The 20,691-nt window shown below is 40.1% G+C and overlaps 1 protein-coding gene across 4 annotated transcripts in view; it reads right to left on the bottom strand.

Annotated features, from left to right (window-relative positions):
• LOC130076858 (protein phosphatase 3 catalytic subunit alpha) overlaps positions 1–8,761 on the bottom strand; it is a 145,378-nt gene extending 136,617 nt beyond the window's left edge. For 2 of the 4 annotated variants that reach the window (XM_056242132.1, XM_056242134.1), the window contains exon 1: positions 8,475–8,761. In XM_056242132.1, coding sequence (XP_056098107.1) covers positions 8,475–8,535 — 61 coding nt within the window. In that variant the 5' untranslated portion in view covers positions 8,536–8,761. The remainder of the gene's footprint in view (positions 1–8,474) is intronic. The other 2 variants (XM_056242133.1, XM_056242135.1) reach the window with 2 other exon arrangements.
• Between the last annotated feature and the right edge of the window lie 11,930 nt (positions 8,762–20,691).

Genomic DNA, 20,691 nt, shown 5'->3' with positions numbered 1-20,691 from the left:
GAATTCCCATCAATCATCAGGGGAGCATTTGTAAAAAGGATAGCAAGGTGTAATGCTAGTAAAAAAAGTGTGAGATAGGTCCCATTATATCCAGTGAAGTTGAAGCGCTTTCATCCATTCAAATGCTCCATAGTATGGTCAGGCTTTCTGCTTTCCTTTGCTCCATATCAATAACCTGTGCTAAAGTAATGACAACATAATCTAATAAGGGGTCATGGTATGCTCAGGTGGTATTAGTGGCTGTGGAATGAGGGGTTTCAGTACCAAAGGCAGAATCAGCCACATTGCTGATGTCATTTGCAGGACGGCACAAACCACCATGAAGAGCCTCAGGCTGAAATGCATAAACTAGCTCACATTCCACACCTCTTGCAACCGTTAAAACCATGCTAGCCCCACAGATACATACTAATAGGTTGAACAACAAGGCTGAGTACACGATCTTTATGGTATGAAGTAGAAAGTTAAATACCAGTGGAATGCACTTGTTTTGAAATGATCAAAACGGCAAATAAAACAAAGTAATTGACCGATAAACAAAAGAGGATCCTTTTGAAGCCATTTTGTCTGACATCAATAGGTTACAGTGAACTATAAGATCGTGCTGATAAGTTGTTTATACCGGTAAGTCCCGTGTTATACAGTGTTTTGCCATCTTTGATTCTGTCACTAGTTACCCGAGTTTGAATACAGCTGTGACTTCAGCCGTTTGTTCATACAGATATGTAGTCAAACAGCTACTTTAAGCTGTTGAGTGAATTGGGATACATTAATTCTAAACTCGGATACTATTTTGAGTGGACAGTATACTAATTGGGATGGAGAGACAATGAAAAGCATCAAATGCTCTGAAATCTGCTGTGATCCTGCATACTTCATGAGCTCAGGAGTATCTCTAGCGTTAGAACACAAACACATTTGGGAGGTACATAACACGTTTTTTGACACTGCGGTGACTGTAAGCACTCTTCTCTGAATTTGTACTGCAGCTAAGCAATTTCAGACACACACTTCTCCATCCCGCCAGCCTGGACAGATGGACAAACCTCCTCTCGCTGGAGGACCCCTGGGCTGACTATGTATTGCCTGAGGAAAAACCTCCTTACGCATTCTGTCTGAGGCCAAAAACAGGATAAAAGGTACAGTATTATGTCCAGCTCTACTAGTGGGCTCGGGGGGAAAAGTGCACACTGGTTTGAGTGGGAGTGAGCCGAGGTCACCATGTGCATGTTGAGTGCACTCTGGTGGTGCTGTGATAGAGGCGAGGAGAGGGTGCATCTATTTTAGAGAAACACAGCAGAGGTTGGACTGTTTTGGAACAGCAGTGACTGAGTAAGAGAGCTGTCATTGGGTGAAAGTGTCAACACAGAAAAGGCTGCTCGCTCTGCAACCTTCTTTCTTTTCTCTCCTTCCCTTCCCGTGGATCTCTGACAGAAAGACTTCCGCATGCCTGTCGCTTTAGCCCTCGTATCTTGGCAGCAGCGGAAGAGTGTTACAAATTTACAACACCTCCACCACATGAAAACGCTGTGACACTACACTCTCAGAAACTGTCCTGCCACTGACTGCTAGGTAAGTGGAGATCTCAAGTAATATACCTACCCAGCTCATGCCTCTGAGCAACTGTCATCCATAGGCTCTTCTTCACATCAAAAAGGACACAGTACAAGGGGTAGTTGTAACTAGGGATGTCCCGATGTGAATTTTTTGACAGCACGATTATTGACTGATGAAATAAAACGCTTTCTACCAAAAGGTTAAGTAAAAATATAATGAATATAGCCTATAATATAATACATATATTTTAAAAAATGCTCCTCTATAGAGTTCACTTCTCTAAGGAAGTAACGAGTGGCTTTCCTGAGGTGAAAAGCATTTCGTGACATGTTATTCACAAGCTGTTTTATGACGCATTCCTGCAGTTAAAAAAAAATTACATCAGGCTTGATAAATTTCGGTAAGTTGCATCTTTCAACATACCGTACTTTCTGATGTACATTCATGTTTATTTCATGCTATAACTAGTAGTAAAGTAGTAGTTCACGTGCGTTCCGTTTTGCTGTGTGAACAGATATGCATTTACAGCGATCTGTCACGCCACATTAAAGAGCATTAATAGATTGTGTTGGCAATTGAGGTGTAAAACTAGGAACGTTTAGCTCAAAAGACAACATAAAAAATAAAGACATGAATATTCATGAATATCAGTATATAAATAATGTCTTTTGAACTGTGGTCTTTTGACCATTGTTGTTTCGACTCATTGAAAACAATAATTTTAAAATAAGTAATATTACAAAAGTAAGGCAACGCTGGCATTCAACATAGGGATTGTTAGCTATCTGTTGAGGGGGAAAAAAGACCACATTTGGGTCAGTTTAAATTCCTTTGAAGTCTCAGAGTAGTCGCCACCTCTGAAAAGTCAATCCGACATTGATAGCGTTTGTATTTTGTTTGTTATACTTTCCCAACAAATATTCATTATATTGTTAATTGTGTTAGTTGTAGCTACAAGCTGCCAGAAATAACACACCTCCCACTGCACGCACTCTTTATTTATGGAAGTGACATAGCAATACAAAGATGAAAGACGTGACTGACATTTCCCATGAAAGAAAACTCTAAAAGTTGAAGAGTATCTAACTTGATACTGATAGTCAGAATACAAGGCAAACTAACACAGGGGTCTGTTCCCGCAATGAATGGTTTGTAAGAGGTTTAATACAGAAATCATCTATAACATCCTCTTCTCTAAAGTAAAAAGTGGTTTGATCACATATATTAAAGGTGCAAAATAGAAAGTTGAAAGCAGAACTGTGTTTGAGAGTGAAAGTCAACAGAAGGGAGTCTTTCTTTACAGGTACCTCAACATTGAGGTATGTCGTGTTACTTAAGGTTCTGTTGCTAAAAATGACTCAGCTATCCAGCAGGGATCAGCTACCGAGATGGTGGTTCCCTCCCTCACTGTGTGCAGTGCCAGCGCCTCCGTTCAAGAGTCAAATGTCACAAGCTATTCGTCTTTAACTGCAGCATAAAACCAGCAGACAATGGTCTCACGCTGAGTCTAGATGGACTTCACAGGGAGAAGTAAAAAACTATGTTGTTTACTTTCCAGACAGCCTGTGCTAACCTTATCAAAGTGGAATACTGTAAAAAAATATATAATCCAGCCCTGACCTAAGTAAAGAGAAATGTGAAAAGTAAACAAGGAAGGCACCATATTATCTTGTCCTTTCATGGTACACAGTTGTTGGAATGCTTAAAAACAGTCATCACTGAAAACACAAAGTAAGAGATTCTACTACTTCTACTCCTGAAACAATCTGTGAAGATTTGTTTGTACTGAAGCACACTTTTAAATTAAACCTGCTGTTTGCGGAGGAATCTGTTGGTCTTGAATAAAGCCAGTCCAATCTGAAACCGCTCTGCGCTTTTCCACCGCTTACAAATAGCTGGTTTAATACCAGGAACCACTAATGTCAGAAGCCAAAGGCGGGATAATAACCGTACCAAGATTTAAAATAACAATCCCTCACTGAGAGACTGACATGCAACAATACCAGATCACCCTATCCAAAAAACCTCTGTAAACTGCAAGTAACCGATGTGGCTAGGAATGCAAAATAGACTATCATTCAAAAGGTAAGAATTTGGTAAGATTTTTTTTAAATAGAACAAGTAAATGTTACTTGTTCAGGTCACATTTTTCGTCGGATATATGTCAAGTAGGATGTACTTCTTATGGTCATGTCAATATACAATGCCAGATCTGCTCTGATGTGGTGATTACAGATTACTTGATGTAATTAAACTTATCAATTTGATGGCGGATCCAGAAAGGTTCAAACGACGATCACCAGTGACAACAGATTCACCCGCTGTAAAATGCAAAAGACTTCGTTCGGACTTCGGAGTGGCTACAGAAAAAAAGAGACTGCAACCGGGCCATGCGAAAACAAGGATACATATCGGAAGTACAATGTAGTCACGCAATGCTGACGTTGTTAACATTAACAATTTGAGAACAAAGTATAATTTGCACGGTTTTGCGTGATATGATAAGCGATTGTTAGATTTAATCAGCGTGATTTACTGCAATGTCAGAACCAGAACAAAAGTGGATGTTTCTTACTTGTTCAGACTACATTTTCCGGTGAAAATTATTATGTTGGTCATACTTCCAAAAAGAATAATCTGTGATTCTGAATGCCAGTATCCACACCGGTACGGTGACTGCTGCACACTCTCCTCAAACATTGTGTTCATCTGCGCTGTGCCGTGTCGAAGTACAACCCATGTAAAGTTGATAATTCCGTGAATAACTGCAATTGCAGATTTCAAACAGAGATGGCGACAAAGAGGATAAACTGCGGACTGCAGCTTTAATTAATTTTAATGTATATTTTAAATTTTATTTAAAACTGTTACCAAAGCTGATTTTTCAGAAGCCATAACTCCAGTTCACATGCGTCACATGATCCTTCAGAAACCAGTCTAATACTGCATGGGTGCTCAAGAATTTCTTATTATCAAATAAGAAAATGTTGTGCTGCTTAATTTTAAAAGATTTTTTTTTGTTGTTGTTGTGGAAACCATAACACATTTTTTAAAGGACTCTTTGATGAACAGAACATTGAAAGAACAGTATTTACTTGAAAAAATCAAACTAAATTGTAATGTAAAAGTCACTTTTGGTCAATTGCAAAAATAAAAAAAAACTTACTTTAATACCCCAAACTTTTAAATGGTAGCATATATCTCTGTACCATAAACAGCTGATATTGAGTATCGCAAAATAAATATAAATTTTTTCATACTGTATATTATAATGTTGTGATGCCCAAGTTTACTTGTAGCATATTTAATATGGTTGATTTTAGGTTTTTATATATATATATATATATATATATATATTTTTTTTTTACAAAACTCTATTATTAATAGTAAATTATTAAATATATATTATAGAGTTTTAATATTGGCCATTTATCAGTTATTGGTCATTCTAACATCACTGGCTTATTAGTATTGGCCAGAATTGTAATATCGGTGCATGCCTAGATGTGGCAATATGAACCAGTTGCGCGGCATCCAAATTATTTTCTCAGTTTGTCTAAAAATTATTTTTATTAGCAAATATCATATGTGTGAATTGATTGCTATGAATATTATTCCTTACAATATCTGGTAATTTCACAGTGATAGTGAATAAAACTTAGGGGTGTAACGATACATCGATATGGATCGATGCATCGATCAAACGTCTTACGATACGATGCATCGATGCCACACGCAAAATATCGATTATGAGGTACCTTTATTTTAACAGTCTCTCCACGTCCTCACGTAACATCCGTCATTTCCGCATTTCCGCCAAAGCGCAATGAAATGAAAAATGTAATTTTCTTTTTCTCACCATAACGTTACTGGCTGACTGTCACTTGTTGTGTGTGTCGGATTGCGAATGAGATGCAGCAACAAAGCAGCTGTAGCAGCGAAAAGACAGACGCAGAAAATGTTGTGACTGCTGTCGGACGCAAATCGTGGGTTTGGAAACATTTTGTACTATTTTCCAAAACAGATGGTCAGGTAAATAAAACCCATGTTATGTGTACACATTGCCAGTGCCAGCTAAAATACTCGGGAAATAATACAAACTTGTCAGCATCTAAAAAAGAAACATGGAATTGAGGAGAGTAATTTGGCTGACGAAAAACAGCCTCTGTCACCCCCGATGAAGAACTTTTTCGCTCAGACAACTCCAAAAGAGCAACTAGCATTATGTTAATTTTTTTTTTTTTTTTTTTTTTACAACTAGAGTACCTCAGTTATTTGCACTATTGCACATGTTTGCACAAAAGACTGGAAGACTGGAAGACTGGAAAAGACTTTGACTGTTGCCATAAGCTTGATTGATTTTATCAATCCCCCATCCATTATTTACTTTTCTTTCTTTCTTTCTTTTTTCAATTTTTGTTGTGTTGTTGTAAATGTCCCAAAATTGGGAAAGAGGGTGCAATTTTCAAAGTGTTTAATTAAACATTAATGTTATATATCTTTTGGTTGTATTTGTGAGTTAATAAAAATGTAACTGGTTGTGTAAAGTGGCAAAAATATCTAAATATCGATTAATCGATTGATATAGCCATGAATCGAATCGTATTGAAGAATTTTTTGAAGTATCGGCAAAAATCGTATCGCTGGCTAAGAGAATCGATATCGAATACTATCACGATGAACTGTCCGATTTACACCCCTAATAAAACTACTCTGGATTTTAAAACATTTTCTTGGTTAGTAAAGTCACTTGTCATTTTCAGATCTCAAATCAATAGAAACGTAGGGGTTTGCAGTATAAGAACCAACAACATTTTGTTGGAAATGGGCTAACAGAGCGCAAACAAAAACAAAGTCTAAATGAACAACAAGCTTGAATATTGAAATTTGTCCCACAGTGAGTCACACCCAAGGACCATGGATGTGTCTTTCCCAGCGTCTGTCTGTTTCTGTACCTCTTTCCTTGTCAGTCAGCCTCTGAACACATAAAGGCTCTATTAGCATTAGGAGTGGTGGGTGAAAAAGTGTGACAGTACACAACATTACATAAAAGCTCCTTGCATGGTGAGGATCATTTAAAAGCAAGATCACCCGACTAAAAGCTTCATCTCTCAACAGCTTAGAGCGAATGGCAGATAATAGATCTGTCTGATTGAGCGCTGCTCAGTCAGAAGCTACAAAAGAAATCATCAGTGCTAAACTGTTCACTTAAATTCAGCTTCTCTATCTGATCAAACTGGCCCAGAAGCCCTTCTTGGGTTATTACAGTTTAAAAAAAATAAAATAATTCAAAACACTAGGAAAGGATTTTTATTAATGCTGTGAACATGTTAAAGATTGAGCTATAGAGATTTTAATTGTCAATAGACAAAACAAAACCATACATAAGAGAAAAGCCAAGCTGTGGCAGCTGAATAAACAATATCCGAATAATGATGCAGCGCTTACAATCCAAGACTGGACTTTCCCAAACAACATATTAAACTTAGAAAACACTGACACTAAAAGCATGGGAGTCGAATGATATGTTGAATAAAAAAAAGAGAAATAGCTGTGCTATGCATTGTATTAATATCACCTATATTTAAGGCTGAACAACATAGTGTATATTATAAAAAATATAGCATAAACACACTATTTATCATACAGTCGTATGATAATTTATTTCTTAAAGTGCTGCAGATAATACAACGGTCCTGACCTAACCTAAAACCTACTGCCTTAAGCCCCTTAACACCATAGCTGAGCAGTAAGGACTTCTGGAGCTCCCATTACTTAGATTTCCCTTATCAAGCTGACACATTGTGCAATAATCTCATTAAACATTTAAGTCCAACTCCTTCCTAAGGCACTCCCAGCCCTTGCCTTTTCCATCCTCTAACCAGTGAGAGGAAACTGATGTTTTACGGGGGCCACCCTAAGAGCTGATAGGAGGGAGGGGGAAGGTAAATGAGTTATCTGAGCAGCCCAGGCTCCTTTATGAGAGCAATCAATTCATATCAGATCCCCACACTTATAAACCCCAGTCTAGCTACTGAATCACATCAGTGAGGGTATGTTCGTTGGGAGTTGGAGGCTGTTGTATCCTTATGGCTGGGCTCGTCCGAGCTTTTGATTTGTGTGATCCCTTACAGCTGGAACTGCTGCAGTGTTATGCCTGATGCAAAAGCCATTACAAGCCAGAAGTTAATAGCCATTCATAGGATATGTGCAATAGTGTTGCTCTTCGTGTGTTTTGGTACACCAAAGTACAGCAGAGTGCTGTGTCAGACAATTAGATCCACTGCCGTGACAGTAACAACAATATGATAATGATAGCAATTGACTTGATGAGGAAGAACAAATGGGACATGACGGCAAGTGTGTCTGTTGCACTGAATGCACATAGGAGCCACACGGAGAGGGATTGTTTCCAAACAGTCAGGGGCCCCAACCTGTCATATGCTGCCTTATGTCCAAAATGATCATCAGGCAGTAAAAACGAGCATGCAAAATTCCTAAACCCAGTGTTACGTTGGCTCCTTCAAGCTGTCAGTCAATAGCAATATCTACATTTTGTCCAAAAGAACCAGCGCGCAATGACACGTCCATTATAACTCACGAACTACAACTGTTGCAAATATAAAAACATTTTGTTGACTTGAAAATTGAGGCTTTATATTGCGTTTCTTTGGAAAAATAAGACATGCAACCACTCTGTCATTATTACAACTACCTTTACTTCCTACTTTTACCAATACAGCCCGTCTACCACCCATTTGTCCATGGGCAGATCTCACAGCCTGTTATAGAGCATGACCAAACCATAGAACGACTGTTCATTCCAGGTACACGCATACACTCAAATCTCAACGTTTTCTCACTTTAAATAGTCCGTTAGACCAATCGGTCTTGAGTGGCATGGGGTTTCTACTTACATTTAACCACTCTGTCCGTCGTGGATAACTTCGGATCATCATTCGGTTTGTTTTCAGACATTTCCAGTCAAATTTGTGTCGATTCTCTCTGAAACTGTTCTTTAAAACGATCCGATGTACTTCCTTGCTCAACAACTCAACTCTTCCCCAAACGGGAGACGGCAGTGATATCGATCGCTTGTATCACTGGCCAAAAATACTTGCAACAGGGTGACAAATTTCAACGCTGTTACTGTAGCTCTTTCTGATTTACTGCAACACTGTATCAAGTTCTCAGCGAGCACAACCAAACATACAGCCGTAAAGGACACGCCCACTACCCTGATGGCGCCACTTATTGGTGGAAAGGACCCTCCCGCTCTGAAGATGTGCTTCCCATATGGTCTGCTGTGATGTCAGTCATAAGTGTCTGCGTAAATATTGTCATATTAGAATTGTGTACTGGACTCTGAAGAGGGGAGTATAATTACAGTGTTTCATTTAACATGTGAAAGACTATGCGGAGAATTTTGTCTCTCTCGTTAGCTTCATGTTTCATGTCCACATAAGTGCGTTGTATTATATGCAGGCTAACAGTGTAGGCTATTGCATGCGCACATTTTCAGACGTTCATCTCTCGTATTATCTGGATAAGTAATTCTACTGTCACTGCCAATATGATCCGCCTATTAAACTGTGTACATATATATAGAGAGAGAAGGTTCCATCATGATACTGAACGAACAAGTTCAGATTTGAACAGATTTTTCCCCACCACCAAATACAGATTGTGTGTGTGTGTGTGTGTGTGTGTGTGTGTGTGTGTGTGTGTGTGTGTCAAAAAGAAATCGACGTATATTTTATTCATTAAACGTTAGGTTTTCTTGACTTAAAACAAGTTACAACAAACAATTCATCTGAGGTTTCATTTACAAAAGGATACATATGAGGCAGCAGCCATGTAACTCACTGACAGTTACAGATTTATAAACACACTTCTGCTCAATGGTATATGGTTGTTATCATTTTGAACCCATGATTCTAACCAAGGTTATTACTAATCTATCACCTATAACTTGTCCCATTCAACAGACAGCGATGGATGGATTCCAAACCCATTATGCTAAGTTTATGTCACTAAAACATTGCTGCAGATCTCTCTGAAGCCACCGTATAGGTAAATTATGGCCTATTACCTGCCTGACTTCAGGGTGAGAATTTGCAAGTGGCTTGCATGGGTCTAGCATGATCAGCTGCAGTTGCACACTCACTGTCATTCAGATATGATGATGCTCTAAAAGTTACTGTGGATCACAGCTGACCAGCACACACAGAGCTGTGAAAACACTGATAACAATAACACTTTAAAAGACTTGTCATCAAGGTCCCTAAAGCCATGGCCATGGTGTTTCAAACAGCAGTTGTTAAACATTTGCATGGTTATAAAGCCTCATAAAAACATTGTTCCATAGGAAGGCAAAGAAAGAAAGAAAGATAGGAATAATTGTATAGGCATAACCTATTCCTATACATCTTGCACCTGTTATCCCTTTACTGCAGAAAAATCAATTCTTCCCAGAAAAGGTCTCCATGGATACATTCCTAGCAATGCAAAATGCAAGAAACTTTCTTTTTCTTTAGCAGTCATTGATTGCTAGTGTCAGGGATGAGGCTGTGTAGAAAATGAAAGCTTTAGCGTAAGTTCTGCCGGGAAGACTCAATTGTTACGTCACTTATTACCTTCTCATCTATCCAATCGTGTTCTAATACTTGTAGTATAAAAGATCGGTACTTACACATGTCTGAGTTCGCAGATGCTGACGCCTACATTCACCTCCATCCTCCCCACCACCACCAGGATGGTCCCTTCCCATACATCCCAGGGGGTCGGCTGCGCCCCTGCCTTCATCTTCAGGCAGGAAATGCAGATTCCGTACCCTCGGATTGCGAGCTACAGACGGGGCCTACGGCAAATAACTTTATATCACAATACTTGCTTGCTGGGCTTTTAATAAATGTATGGTTGTTACGTTATTTTGCCTGCCGAGTCTTTCTGGTGGAACTGCATTTCAGCTTTATCTTGGCCAATTCTTCGGGAATTCGCCACTGGCTCTTATGTAGATAGTGGTTAAACATAAGATATAATTCATTTTGTGTATATCAAATAGGCAGTCTTTGGTCTTATTAATCTATTACTTGTTCCAGAGCAAATCAATTTGGCTAAAGGCAAAGTTAAATTTCATAACTTTATATATTTTATGAGTACTGTGAATTCAGGCATACTTTTGTCACCTACTGTTTTTCACCCTACTTTAAAGTAGGGAAGCATGCGATTTCGGATGCAGACAAAGTGTAAATAGGGCCCTAGTGTCTTATGGTGAGTGCGGTTCAGAGTTAGCTCGGGACGTACACTTCTCTGTCCACGCGAGTTGTATTGTGTACTGAGCATGGTGCCGAGCGTGGTAAGTTTGCCCACTTACAAAGAAATGAAGGGTCAATCATTTTTATGGTAGGTTTATTTTAACGGATAGCGACAGAATATCAACCAAAACATTCAGAAAAAACACATTATAAATTTTCTTCAGTTTATAAATTGATTTGCATTTCAGTGAGTGAAATAAGTATTTGAACCCCAAGCAAAACATAATTTGGTACTTGGTGGAGAAACCCTTGTTGGCAAGCAAAGAGGTAAGACGTTTCTTGTAGTTGGTCACCAGGTTTCCACACATCTCAGAAGGAATTTTGGTCCATTCCTCTTTACAGATCCTCTCTAAATCCTCAAGGTTTCTTGGCTGTCGCTTTGCAACTCGAAGTTTCCGCTCCTTCCACAGATTTTCTATAGGATTAAGGTCTGAAGACTGGCTAGGCCACTCCATGACCTTAATGTGCTTCTTCTTGATCCACTTTTTTGTTGCCTTGGAGCAGAGATGCTCATAAGTCTCTGAGCTAGAGTCCAAGTCAAGTCTCAAGTCTCAAGTCTCTGTGCTAGAGTCCAAGTCAAGTCTGAAGTCACGTACAGCGACCCATCCAGGCTGCATAGAACACTGCATATCTATATATAAGGAATTCAAAGCATGTAATATGTTATTATGACTCCTTTATCTATTAGCATAAAGTATCAGCTTTGATTTTGGTATATAATCAGTGTAAACAGGCTATTGCAACATGACAAAAACACCAAGAATGCTTTACTTTTATGTTAATATCTGTATTTTGGCGTGAAAAAAATTGTGCGATCTCTCAGCCACGTGTGGCTCGTGATTTCCACGCCCCCGCCATCACTTGCAGATCCATGTAGGCCTAATGCAGACTGATCTCATGAAATGGCGTATGTATGACACGCCAATTCGTATTTCCATTTTTGGTGTGCTATCAACACGCATAATCGCTTTTCAGCGTGTTTATCAACGCCTTTGACTTAACGTTATATTACTGTATTATGTATATATAAATATATGACCTACCCCAACCCCGTCCCTAAACCTACCCGTCACTGGGGTTAATAACATTTATGAGTCTTCTCCAACCATCCTAGGAAAAGAAATATCGCTCCACAGATGTAGATATAGATTTTGCTTCATTTCGCTCGGACATTTAACGGCGTACACATACACGCGGAATCACTCGGACATTTAATGGCGTAGACATACACGCAAAAGATTTCGGCGTGGACATACACGCGGATAGCTCAAAATGCGTATAGATAACACGCCACTTGAATTGAAAGTGGCGTGTATGTTTACGCAAAGTCATGATGTCATGTTGCCTAATGTGCACTGCCTACGCAACTAATCATAGCTTATAAACTACTATAAGTCAGCAACACATCCCAGACTCTCAAACCAGTGTAACGTTATAACTAAATGAAACAACAATAATCCTGTAACCTGTTTGCAGACAACGTTAATAATTAACGTAATGGAAGCCAACGGCACGTAAATTATTACGTTAATCGACCACCACAAGTTTGGCAATTAAACAAACGCTCATTAATATTTCATAAGGAAGACAGTTGGAGTTAACCTCCCGTAACGTTAGGTTGTAGCTAAAGCAAGAAGCAAGCTAACGGTAGATGGTCAATGCTGAGCTAAACATGTTTACTGACCTCAGGGTGTGTTTTCAGATGCCTGATGAAATTAGATGTGGTTGAGCCAGAATCTTTTATCCTGATACCGCATATTTAGCATTGAGCGCTTCTTTTGTTTGGGCCGTCTTGTTTGAAGTTTTTAAACCCAAAGCTTACAATGAATGGCACAGCAGCAGCCGGTGCAGTTGACATGTTTTTTTGTTGTCCTCTTATGTGTGGTCGCGCGCGCAGCCGATACGTAGTACGTGTTACGTAGGCAGGTTATAGGTAACGGAGGGAGGTAGGGGTGTGACCAAGGGGGTAATCCATCGACCGGAAGTTGAAGCCGGCCGGGTGCCGCCATGTTGTAGCAGAACTTCACTTGCGTTAGCATTTCCATTGACTCCCATTCATTTTGGCGTCACTTTGACAGCGAATAACTTCACATCTGAGGCGTTTAAAGACTCCATTTGTCCATTATTTATTTCTAAAGAAACACGACAATGTATAAAGGGCTCCATTACCTTCTATGTTACATTGTGGCCCCGTAGAAACAGATTTTGTAAAAATAGGCTAACGATTGCGTCATAACCACTCGACTCTCTGTCGTGCTGTACAGAAATTACCGTACAGACAGGAGGAGAAGCTCGCAGGCAATCGGGGGGACGTCCCGTCAAGGGAGAAGCCCATAGATAATGAGTCCATAAAAGCAACGGAATACTTACTCCTGCTCACTCACGCCAAAGAACTCTTTGCTCAAGTTCCCCGTCTCTGCAAGATTAACGTTGGCAGTTTGCACGCACAGCTACTCGAAGATTAACGTCTGTCAGACACCTTGCTCACGTCATCAAGCTTAGTTTGAGTCGGTCTGAGTCTGCGCGTCAGGAACGGAAGTGCTCAAAAATCGCTAAAAATGGGCTTCAACTGTCTCAACTGAGTTCCAATGAGATGGCTCTGTCCACTTCTTATACTGAGGTTAATAACAGCGAGCTCATCAGACGTTTCCTAAAAATAAACATTGTTCACGACTCCCGCAGCTCGAGTCCGAGTCGAGTCTGAAGTCTTTCGAGGACGAGTCTCAAGTCGAGTCTGAAGTCACTGTGTGTGCAACTTAAGTCGCACTCGAGTCCAAGTCTCAAACTCGAGTCCCCATCTCTGCCTTGGAGGTATGTTTTGGGTCATTGTCATGCTGGAAGACCAATCCACGACCCATCTTCAGTGTTCTGGCTGAGGGAAGGAGGTTCCCGTCCAAAATTTTACGGTACATGGCCCCGTCCATCAGCCCCTCAATACGGCGAAGTCATTCTGTACCTTTAGCAGAGAAACAGCCCCAGAGCATAATGTTTCCACCTCCGTGCTTGACTAGGGATGATGTTCTTGGGGTCATAGTCAGCATTTCTCTTCCTCCAAACACGACAAGTTGAGTTGATGTTAAAGAGCTCAATTTTGGTCTCATCTGACCACAGCACTTTCTCCCAAGCCCACTCTGAACCATTAGATGTTCATTGGCAAACTGTCAGGGGATCTGAACGGAGGACTCAAACGCAGAGGTAACGTGAACAGAGTTTATTAGAAGCTTGGGAAATACAACCTCCAAGGTTAGTGCCACAAGTGCTCAAATGGTAAGGTGAAGTGAGGAATCTCCAGAGCTGTCCGTAATGCTCATTGGACACACAGGCTGAGGAGACCACCTCGGTAGTAGCGCCCACCTCAGACGGGGAACGAGACGAGACCGAATGAACAGCCCGGAAACGCAGATGTCACTCCTCGTCTAAGCGTCCTGGGCACAGTGGTGAACAACATAAAACACAACCAGCACAGATCCACATGAGACAAAACCTAAAATGATCTACTGACAAAGACGGGCAGACACAGCAGAGAATATAAAGGAAAATGGAACAAACAACAGCTGTGTCCCAATGTGAAGGCTGCATCCTTCGAAGGCCGCGAACTTCGAAGGATGCAGCCTATCTGTCCTTCGAAGGACGCACCATGTAGCCTTCGTGGGATTTCCTAATTGCGCAACCAGGTGTTCCCGATTACCGCTCCAGGCGCCAAGCAACAATGCGAGAGTACAGCTGCCATCCTGATCATTCATTTGATAAAATTGAGTAAACAGCTATGGAGCCAGAATTGTCGATTGTCATTTTTTTGTTTTATATTTTACTGGAGGACATGGGAGCAGGGGCGTAGCCAGAATTTTATTTTTGGGGGGTCCCGTCTTTAAATGAGGGGGCAACATATATATACATAGCCTATAGAATTTTATATACAGGTCTATTCTGGTGGGTGCGGTGATGCGGTGGCGACTCATGTATCATGTAAGGGTGGCGCTGCCAACAAAGCACCTAAAAGCTGTCACAAAGAACCGGCAAAAGTATGATTATGAATATGTAAAATATAGCAAGGAGATATTGTAATTGTTTATTAATAAACAAGTGTTTTCTTTGTCGGCTAAGATGAAGTTGACGATGCTGACTCGCGATCTTCAGTAGTGAACGTGCCAGAGAGAAATGCACATTTCATAAGGATTACATAAGCAGAGAGCAGTCTGTAGTCTGTTTTCTTTCGTTTTGAATTGTTCTGTTTAAAAGTAGATATGTGAGGCAAGTAGGCTACCTTATATGCTGAGTTTCGGTTAATTTATGAGACAGGTCCAGTTCACGCGCCGGCGCCTCCGTTTCTTATCTATCGTCTGCTATATTTACTTCTTATTTATTAAATCCAGGCAATTGGGTGATGAAACATTCATTAAATTTAAGATATAATTAATACAAAATGAAATTCAGATTAAAGAAAGGTTTTGTGCTTTCTGTTTGATGTCTCTGTGACAGTTTTGAAGCATCTTTTAGTGCCGCTTTCAGAGCGCTCACGTCCGTAACATTGTTTTTTTTCCCTCATAAATGCGAACACGAAAAATAAAATGAATATTTTATGTACTATGGAGACTGAGAGCCTACCCTTATTCATCCGGTGGGTATAGCCTATTACTTTGGTTTGCGCAGCCGCAGCGTAATTTACATAATCACTAAAAAAAAATATTTTGCCTCCTAAAGTCTTTTTTTTTTTTTTTTTTTTAAAGGGGACCGGACATGTAAATTAGTAACAATTTGTTAATATTGTGACAATAGACCTACATTTTGTTACTTTAATTTTCAAAATAACCAGTGGGGGAATGTAAGGAACTTCATACTGCATTAAGTATTCATGTACAATTGTGAAGTAGCCTACTTTTTCCCGCACAGGACAGCAACACTACGCATTGTTTTACATTAAACTACACAAAAGTATATAGTTTAAATGTAGCCTATCAACCTTGCAAACACTCAGATACCATTACAAAAATAAACAATGTCCAGAGCCATGAATTTTATTTTATTTACACATTTAAAGTTGCATAAAATAATAAAAAATGATGAATAATAAAGAAATTTATTTTTTCGTTTTCACATTTCCACATGACAAATGAAGCCACGCAATGGTGACGAATGAGTTAAGATGAATAAGAAAAAAAAACTTGTGGCTTTTAACTCTGGTTTCTCTAGCTATTTGAGTAAATAAAAACATAATACTTTTACATTTAAATGTTAATTTGCTGCCCACCACCGAACTTTTGGCCGCCCTTTTTAAAAATAAATAAAAATGCTGTCGTCACCAGCGCAATGACTTATGGGGTAGGATAGGCCGCTTAGGATCCATTTATGTATCCTCTTTCACGGGGAAACGAAGGGTGCATTTGGCGTCGCTTTTGAATCAGGGTAGCCTTCGTCGCGCCGCAATGACGCAACCGGCCTTCGAATACGGCCTTCGGAGGACGCAGAATTGAATTGGGACAGCCTTCATCGCGCTGCGATGACGCAATCGGCCTTCAAATGCGACCTTCGGAGGGTGCAGCCTTTGAATTGGGACGTCCTTGTCGCGCCGCTGTGACGCAATCGGCCTTCAAATACGGCCAATCGGCCTTCAAATACGGCCTTCGGAGGATGCATCCTTCACATTGGGACACAGCTATAAGGTTTGGGAAATCAGCTCTGATCTGTCCACAACTGCGCTGAATCAGCACTGATTGCCCAGGTCACAAGCTGCAGAAAATGACAGGACAAACACAGACAACAGGGAGAAGCTGATGACGCACCCTGAACCGTGACACAAACTTCAGACGGGCCTGTACATGTGCCTTCTTGAGCAGGGGGACCTTGCGGGCGCTGCAGGATTTCAATCCATTGCAGCGTAGTGTTTTACCAATGGTTTGCTTGGTGACTGTGGTCCCAACTGCCTTGAGATCATTAACAAGCTCCTCCAGTGTAGTTCTGGGCTGATCCCTCACCTTTCTCATGATCATACTTACCCCATGAGGCGAGATCTTGCATGGAGCTCCAGACCAAGGACGATCAATGGTTATTTTGTATGTCTTCTGTTACGACCCCTTGGGTCAAGGAGTAGCAACATGAATGGAGAGGCCATACAACATAATCAAATTTGCACAAATGTGTATTTAATCAGGAAAACAGACATAACTACATTAAAGTATAAGATAAAATATAAAAATACAAAAACAACATCAAGCCTTGGACTGGAGAGAGTGAGAAAGTCAGCATGACAACCAAACAGCAAGACCAAGCTCCTAGCAGCTACCAGCAGCTATTCTCCAGCTTCTTATAAGCAGCATGGTTAATCACCGTCAATTCTCCACACCTGTTTCACAGCAATTAACCTGAGGACACAAATAGTGTTACCCAGAGACACCTACTGGACAAAATTAAATACTTCACCCCGTGATCCATCACACTTCCATTTCCGAATAATGGCACCAACAGTTGTTTTCTTTTCACCAAGCTTCTTGCCATTGGTCTTGTAGGTCTACAATCTTGTCCCTGATGTCCTTTGACAGCTCTTTGGTCTTTCCCATGGTGGTGAAGAGGTTGGAATGGAAGATACAGATTCTGTAGACAGATCTTTTATACACATAACGAGCTCACATAGGAGTACTTTCTTGACAGAATGGAGAAAAAAACCTTGGAAGAAACCAGGCTCAGTCAGGGGCCAGTTCTCCTCTGGGCAACGAACAAACAGTGTATGATTATGATTCAGGCAACAATACAGGTCAGAAGTTAGATTGGATCAGAACATTCACAATATTTATCCAGTTTCATCTGGTTGGAGGTCAGAGTCATCACGCCGGTATGGAGACGAGTTTGTTGAGGTGTCCATCAGGCCTTCACAGGGCTGATGAGGATGGCACTTCAGGGATGCGTTGTGGTCGTGTCCAGGCGCAGGTTCACAGTCTGATCAGCCTAATAATAAATTAACTGATTTAAATTATAGAAATGTATCATGTTCTATGTGAATGCCAGGTAAAAGAGATGTGTTTTTAGTCTAGATTTAAACTGACAGAGTGTGTCTGCTTCCCGGACAATGTTAGGGAGACGGTTTCAAAGTTTAGGTGCGAAATAGGAAAATGATCTACCGCCAGCAGTTGATTTTGATATTCTAGGTATTATCAACTGGCCAGAATTTTGAGATTGCATTATACGTGAAGGACTATAATGCGTTAAGAGCTCGCTCAAGTACTGGGGAGCTAAACCATTTAGTGCTTTGTAAGTAGTTAGCAATATTTTAAAAATTATACAATGTTTAATAGGGAGCCAATGCAGTGTTGACAGAACAGGGCTAATATGGTCATACTTCCTGGTTCTAGTGAGAACTCTAGCTGCTGCGTTTTGGACCAACTGGACTTTGTTTATTAAGCGTGCAGGGCAACCACCCAGTAGAGCATTACAATAATCTAGCCTTGAGGTCATGAACTAACTGCTCCGCATTTTTCAATGAAAGCATATGTCATCATAATTTATATATATTTTTAAGATGGAAGAATGTGGTTTTACAAATAGAAAGATTGGTAACCGACGACGAAGACTTGACAGAGCAGCTATCAATTGTTAGACAGTATTCTAGGTTATTAAGTGAGGAAGTTTTTTGGCCAATTAGAATCTCTGTTTTCAGAGTATCATCAGCATAACAGTGAAAACTAATGCCATGCTTCCTAATGATATCTCCCAAGGGTAGCATGTACAGAGTGAACAGCAACGGTCCTAGTACTGAGCCTTGTGGTACTCCATACTGAACTTGTGATCGATATGACATCTGTTCGTTTACTGCTACAAACTGATAACGGTCAGATAAGTATGATTTGAACCATGCTAATTCAATTCCACTAATTCTAACATAATTTTCATGTCTATTTAAAGGAATATTGTGGTCGATGGTATCAAATGCAGTACTAAGATCCAGTAACACTAATAGTGAGATACAACCACGATTGGATAAGAGCAAATCATTTTTAACTCTAATGAGAGCAGTCTCAGCACTATGGTACGGTCTAAATCCTGACTGGAAATCCAATGTTTCTTTCTAAAAAGGAACATAGTTGTGAGGATACTGCCTTTTCTAGTAATTTTGACAGAAAAGGTAGATTCGAGATCAGCCTGTAATTGACTAATTCTCTTGGATCAAGTTCCGTTGTTTTAATAAGAGGTTTAATAACAGCCAGCTTTCACCAATCACCAAGTTTTCGGTAGTTTTCGGTACTTAAAAAAAGCTTAAAAGGATTGGAGAGGAGTGATGCGTCGAGATTGAGACTATCGCGAGACTATGGGCGAGAACTAACATGGCAGCGCGCTGAACACAAACGCAAATACCGGATTACTATCAACTTCACTCATCTATCAAAACAATTTTCATTATACTGGATAACCAACCTTGCCAAGACCCGGACAACCTGTTCAACTTCATCGACAGCTATTTCTACAATTTGGACATTATGTCAAAACCAAACAAGAAAATACGCAAACGGGACTCATCCACCGAAACAGACGCGGAAACCACAGTCGAGGTCAGTGTACTCGCATCCATAAACTCCAAACTTGCCATACTCGAACTTCTTCATATAGACATCCGTGATCTGAAAGCTAGTCTCGAATTTTCCCAAGCCCAAATCGAAACTCTAATGCAAGATAACATTGAACTAAAAGGAACCGTATCTCACCTCTCCACCCAAGTCACAAAACTCACCAAAGAAAATCAAATTATGCAAGAAACTATATTGGATATTCAGTGCCGCAGCATGCGCGATAATCTCATATTTTCTGGAATAAACATACCTCCACAAAACACACCTGACGATCCAGAGAAGGCAATAAGAGATTTCATGCACGACTCGCTTAAACTACCTGCAGCAACAATTGAGGAGATACATTTCCACCGAGCTCACCGTCTTCCATCCAAAGACCCCAAAAAGCCACCTCTAATAATCGTCAAATTTAAAAAATACAAACACAAAGAACTCGTTAAAAGCAGAGGAAAGCAGCTGAAGAATACCGCTTATGGGATGTACGATCAGTTCCCCAAACAAATCCAAGACCGCAGGCGAAAACTAGTGCCAATGATGAGGCGTTTCCGTGAAGAAGGAAAGCGAGCTACATTATCGGTAGACAAACTCTATGTGGATGGAACACTCTACCGCGATCCAAGCATCACTACGTGGCTGTAGCCTAACTAAACTGTCATTTTCCATCTCAACACTGACTGTTCCATAATTCCATTCTTTATAGCCAAACTGCCATAATCTTTCATTTCATTTATCACGCCAACAGCTACTACTGAAACTTTGATTATAGACCCTGATGTCTCTTCCTATTGATTTAGTTACTGTTTTTTTTTTTTTTTTTTTTTTACTTTTTTATTGTAGCCTACTTTTTTTTTTTTTTTTTTTTTTTTTGTCTCTGTATGTATCCTGTCTATTTATGTGCAGAGCAGCGTTTATTTTTGTGTCATGTCTATGTATGTTTTGTGTCTGTTTGAACAACTCAACTAGTCAGCCAGCACGGGAACCCCCACTTTTTTTCATAATCTCTTCTCTCTGTTGCATAACTCTACAAATCTCATAATAGCTGGAGATTTCAATACTGCTCTCAATCCATCATTTGATCGTACACAGTACCACAGTAACACACGAACATGTCATTCATCAGAAGTAATTAAACAATATATGACGGATTATGGCCTTAGCGATAGCTGGAGAGCAAGGAATCCACTGTTAAGAGAATATTCTTATGCATCTTCCGCCCATCGTTCTTCCTCTAGAATAGATTTTTTTCTGATTAGCAACCCCCT

This window comes from Rhinichthys klamathensis, unplaced genomic scaffold, assembly GCF_029890125.1.
Source record: "Rhinichthys klamathensis goyatoka isolate OS25496 unplaced genomic scaffold, OSU_Roscu_1.1 h1tg000695l_1, whole genome shotgun sequence".
Taxonomy (NCBI): domain Eukaryota; kingdom Metazoa; phylum Chordata; class Actinopteri; order Cypriniformes; family Leuciscidae; genus Rhinichthys; species Rhinichthys klamathensis.
The sequence above is the reverse complement of the archived record's forward strand: the minus strand, read 5'-3'. Positions and strand labels throughout refer to the sequence as shown.